The sequence below is a fragment of the Anneissia japonica genome, unplaced genomic scaffold, assembly GCF_011630105.1.
Source record: "Anneissia japonica isolate Jap-2015-1 unplaced genomic scaffold, ASM1163010v1 scaffold5841_len38370_cov108, whole genome shotgun sequence".
Classification (NCBI taxonomy): Eukaryota; Metazoa; Echinodermata; class Crinoidea; order Comatulida; family Comatulidae; genus Anneissia; species Anneissia japonica.
Genome location: NW_022710420.1, coordinates 8491 through 13481, shown reverse-complemented (window position 1 = coordinate 13481; position 4991 = coordinate 8491). Strand labels below are relative to the sequence as shown.

The 4991-nt window shown below is 34.6% G+C and overlaps 1 protein-coding gene across 1 annotated transcript in view; it reads left to right on the top strand.

Annotated features, from left to right (window-relative positions):
- LOC117106983 (aquaporin-7-like) overlaps positions 1-4991 on the top strand; it is a 32098-nt gene that overhangs the window by 18989 nt on the left and 8118 nt on the right. The window contains exon 2 of the mRNA XM_033248501.1: positions 4286-4421. Within this exon, the coding sequence (XP_033104392.1) occupies positions 4286-4421 (136 nt within the window). The remainder of the gene's footprint in view (positions 1-4285; positions 4422-4991) is intronic.

Below are 4991 nucleotides of genomic sequence, written 5' to 3'. Positions count from 1 at the left end.
AATTTTTTGTATGTTACTATTGACCTTATAACTTTAATTATCAAATTATACGTTGCAAGTGCTTATTCAATATGTCCTCACTCATATTTATTGCTTGTGCTGTTAATTATTACGCTTAAGTTTTATTTTTTCGTATTTTTACACTCCAGAGTGTAAAGAAAATATCCAATTGTTGATATAGATGATTGAGAAATTGAATCCTAATTAATTGCATGTGTAAATGGTGATTTAAAAAGGAGATAAAACATACTACTAAAATGGGATTTAATTTCCAGATAAACATTCAATAAAATAAAGAAAATGTCATGCAAAAAGTCAAGTGGCACAGTGCAAAAGTCAAGTGGCGCAGTGCAAAACTAAAGTGGTGGCACACGTATTTTAAGTTTGCACTGCACCACTTTACTTTGCCCTGCGCCACTTGATTTTTGCACTGCGCCACTTTATTGTTGTACTGTGCCACTTGACTTTTGGCGATATTGTATGGAACGCCAATTTGGCATCAAAAAGGAAATGAACTCATTTTTACTAGGCCTATATCATTATTATTTTTTTTGTTCTCGTCGGGGACATATCTCTCGAAAGGGGACCTCAGCCCCCGCCGGGCAAATCCTGGTGCCACCCCTCAGTCAAACTGTATTTAGACAAAGATAAACTATGAAACAATAAACGCCAAAAGGACAAACTACAATCGCAGTGCAAAAGTCAAGTGGCACAGTGCAAAAGTCAAGTGGCGCAGTGCAAAACTAAAGTGGTGGCACACGCATTTTGAGTTTGCACTGCGCCACATTATTTTTGCACTGCACCACTTCAGTTTTGCACCGCGCCACTTGACTTTTGCACTGCGAATGACTTGTAATTTGTCCTTTTGGCATTCCATAACTATAAGCCGGCTCCTGAGAGCGACTATAAATCCGGTTTTACACTAGGCGAATTTATTCGTGCGAATCGATGGCGTCGGTTCGGTTCCTGAGCTCTGATTGGTTGCGAACATTTTTCGCTTCACAAAAAGTATAAACAGTTCGAACTACCAATTTTGCTGAAGCAAAAACTCCGATAGAAATGTAAATGCGCTTGCGCATGAACGACGCTTTCGATTCGCGCGAATAAATTCGCCTAGTGGAAAACCAGCTTAACTGCAGCATCCAGTAATGATAGCAAAGAAGATAGAAAAAGAACGAGCAGCTAGCGTATTTTGCATTACAGAATTCTACCGTTTTTTTCCGGAAGTGCGTCATATCATGCGAGTCAGGCCCTCCCGCGGCATTGTGTGAACTTCCTATGTTCATAATAAAAATTACAGGTAATAAGGTAGGGGTGGGCTGCTTGCGATGCTATTTTCGACTTGCGGAGGACGGTCTTTTCTAAAAATTATATTTATTTATCTAATACGTAATTTTTATACGAGTACCGGTATATAATTATAGAGTATATACAATTATTTCTTTTTAATTTTTTTGCACACTTCATTTTGCAGTGTTACCGTATATGAAGACGATTATAATAATAATAATAATAATAATAATAATAATAATAATAATAATAATAATAATAATAATAATAATAATAAAGTTAAATTTGATATAGCGCAAAATGCTGCACGCCTCTAAGCCTATATTTATTATATATGATTATATATAATTATATATATTATGATTATTATATATATTATGATTATATATGATTATAAAATCAGGGCCTATATTTAGGTAAAATAATATATTCTTATGTATGTAAGACTCTGTTTGCATCAGTTAACAAAATATTACATGATCTGATGTTGATTGAGCCTCCATCGGACAGCTCAAGCCCTCCACTCCCACCGGCCGAGTTTGTCGGGCAGTCGGACCAAAAAAAAAAAAAAAAAAAAAAAATATAAAATAAAAAAAAAATAAAACAGGCCTCAGACACTAAGCCAAAACATCAAAACAAGATTTTCGCAGTCGTATAGTGTCATTTCCGGCATATTTAAAGCCCCATTCCCGGCAAATTTTCAGTTTTTAAGAAAAATCTAATTTTTGTAGAATGTTATAAAGATTTATAAATATAATACGGAATTGCTAGTTTAACTGAATTTAGACATTCCTAAGAATGAAAAAAATGTAAAATAAGACTGAAATTTGATTTTTTGTGTTCTACACAAAAAATAAATGCGGACGAATTGTTCATGTTTGATTTTGCGATAGGTCGTGAGAAGAAATATCGTAGGCGCCGAAAACATTAGCCTATCCAACGCCTGTCTCTTATACACATCTAGATGTGTATAAGAGACAGGGTAAATAGTTTGTAAAAGTATAATTTTGTAATTAATATAAAATAATATAAGGGAAAAAATCTAAACGAAAAATACTGCCTAGTAACGATGAATTCGTCGAGAAAATGGTAATATTTTATGAGAAATAGTCTGTATTTCTCATTTTTTTTATTCTTTTGCGTAAAACTAAAATTCATGCCAATATTTTTCCATGATTTATATTAATTGGAGTAATGCAAATGCATATTTTCTAAAAAAAGTCAGTTTTTAGTGAAATTTTGCCGGGAATGGGGCTTTAACTACCGTCTCGCGTCGTGCGGGACGGTCCCGCGTTTCAAAGTGATTTTGGATGAAACACGCGTTTTGCAGAAACACATGCGTGATCATAAATTTGTCATGCATTTAACACAAGTCTATGCGTGATAACGATTTATCACAAACTCAGGGAAAAATGTATTTAAAATTAGAAGAAATTGGTTGTATTAAAACTATAAAAACGGTGATGTAGTAACTTGAGTCATGAGAGAGTACCGGGACAGTGTATTTCTTACCCTACTTATTTCACTAACGAGTTACTAAAAATTGATCAGTAATGAAATGTTTGTGTAGGTCTACATAGTTCGGGTGATCAAATTAAACATAGGCCTACATTGAAACTCAAGTTGGCTTTATTAATAATATTTTAACTTATGTACCGGTATTATCAGCAAACACTCCCTGAAATCGTTTTAAAACAGCTTAAAATGCTCAGATCGTCGCCGCTTGGACCCCCACCCACCAGCCAACTGGTATAGTCACTCACGCATTTCTCACGCAATACTCAATAAAATATGATTAATAATAATTAATTAATCAAGGCCAAGTTTAACTAATAAAAGTAGCCTCGCCTAGGCATGTCTATGCCTTAATTAGATCTCTATCTAGTACTTTAGGTCTAGTTTACACCTAACAAATATACACTGTAATGTTCATTTGTTACGGTACTTGTAGGAAAGCTGGGGCCTAATAATAAGTCAATTTATAAGACGCATATATACAAGGTGTCTAAGCACCAAATAATAATAATTAATAATAATAATAATAATAATAATAATAATAATAATAATAATAATAATTATAATAATAATACAGTAATAATAATGTTAAAATAGTTTCATCTGGTTTGAATATAATACCATATTGTATATTTTAATAATAATAATAATAATAATAATAATAACAATAATAGGCCTAATAATAATACTAATAATGACATTGCAGCGTTCGTAAAATGTTTGTCACTGGTGCTGGAAACAGTCACAAAAGTGGAGGGGAGGGCCAAGACCCTCAGTAGAAAAAGTGGGTAGGCCGATCGCATCCACCCATCCTCCACCCCCCCCGCTTTCGCCGCCGTTGATTTTAGTTTAGAGAAGGAAAACCCTCATATTAGCCTATTTTTTATTTTGGAAACAAAGCTCACAGAAGGTAATATATCTGTTGTCTTGTTTGACACTACCGATACTCTGTTTATAGAAACAAATCGAATTCAGAAAGGCGGTGGAGGTTTTGTCATTCTGATCAGAAATGATTTAGTTTTAGAAGCTCGTTTTGATTCTGTGTGAGTATAGGCCCTATTATAAAGAAGCATCCATTTGCACTGTTCACAGGTGGTAAACGTCTAGTTTTAGATTGTCTGTACAGCCCCCTCCCCCTTCTAACTCTTCCCCTGAATATAACCACTCAGACAAACTGTTAGTAAAATAAACATGACAAATCTATTATCACTGGTGATTTTAATTTTAGAAAGATCAACTTGGAAGATCACTTCGTTGTGGTCGAACTTTTGTTGTGAAAAAATCTATTGGGGGTATTACCGCGGCCTACCTTAGGCCTATTTGATTTCCTTTGAATGTGAACTGGTAGTCATCGAAACTGTTTACTGCAAATGGTTTTATGGAAAAAGAAATTTCTAATGAAACCTAATGAAAACCGATGAAGTTTTTTTTTTTTAATCGGATATTACATTATCTTATTGCATTAACTTTACTTTTGCAGTTCATAGCAGATGGAACGGTTGCCACTGCGATATTCTACACGCCGGAATCCATCGAAGAATTAAGCGAAATCATGTATATCAACGTTGGAATTGCTTTTGGCTACACCATTGGCTTGTACATCTGTAGTGAAAATGGTAACGAACACAAGTTATAACAAGTAATTAAACTGAATAATTGCAGTCGTTCCGATTCTCTGATTTGGTTTTTGGCGGTCGATATTTTATTACTTATTTATTTCCACAATATTTTGTGAGTGCAGTTCATCCAGCCAGATCTGATCAATAGACGAATCGGCGACGCCAGCCATTACTGGTCACTATATATATAGTGGGTACAAAATATATACATCCACATCGTAAACCACAGTGCGCTCATTGAACACAGTATATTGAGGAAGATGTTTTTTAGACAGCAACCCAAAGTAATAGGCCTATGTTTCTTTTGAAAATAGTGATTTATAATTACTTTGGCAATCTCCGTGCATTTCATTTAGGCTCTGGAATGCTGCTAGTGTTCGGCAGGCTATACATACATTTAGAATAGGTCTAGGCTGCACTGACGTGAGTGTTAGGCCTTTTTAGTTCCTATGCATGTAATGCAATAGGAACTATTGTAATCACTCTTGCTATTTCCTATGTTTTTTATTGTGTGTAGTGTGTATGTGTGTGTGTAGACATTTATGCAAATGCGCATGCGTCAAAGAA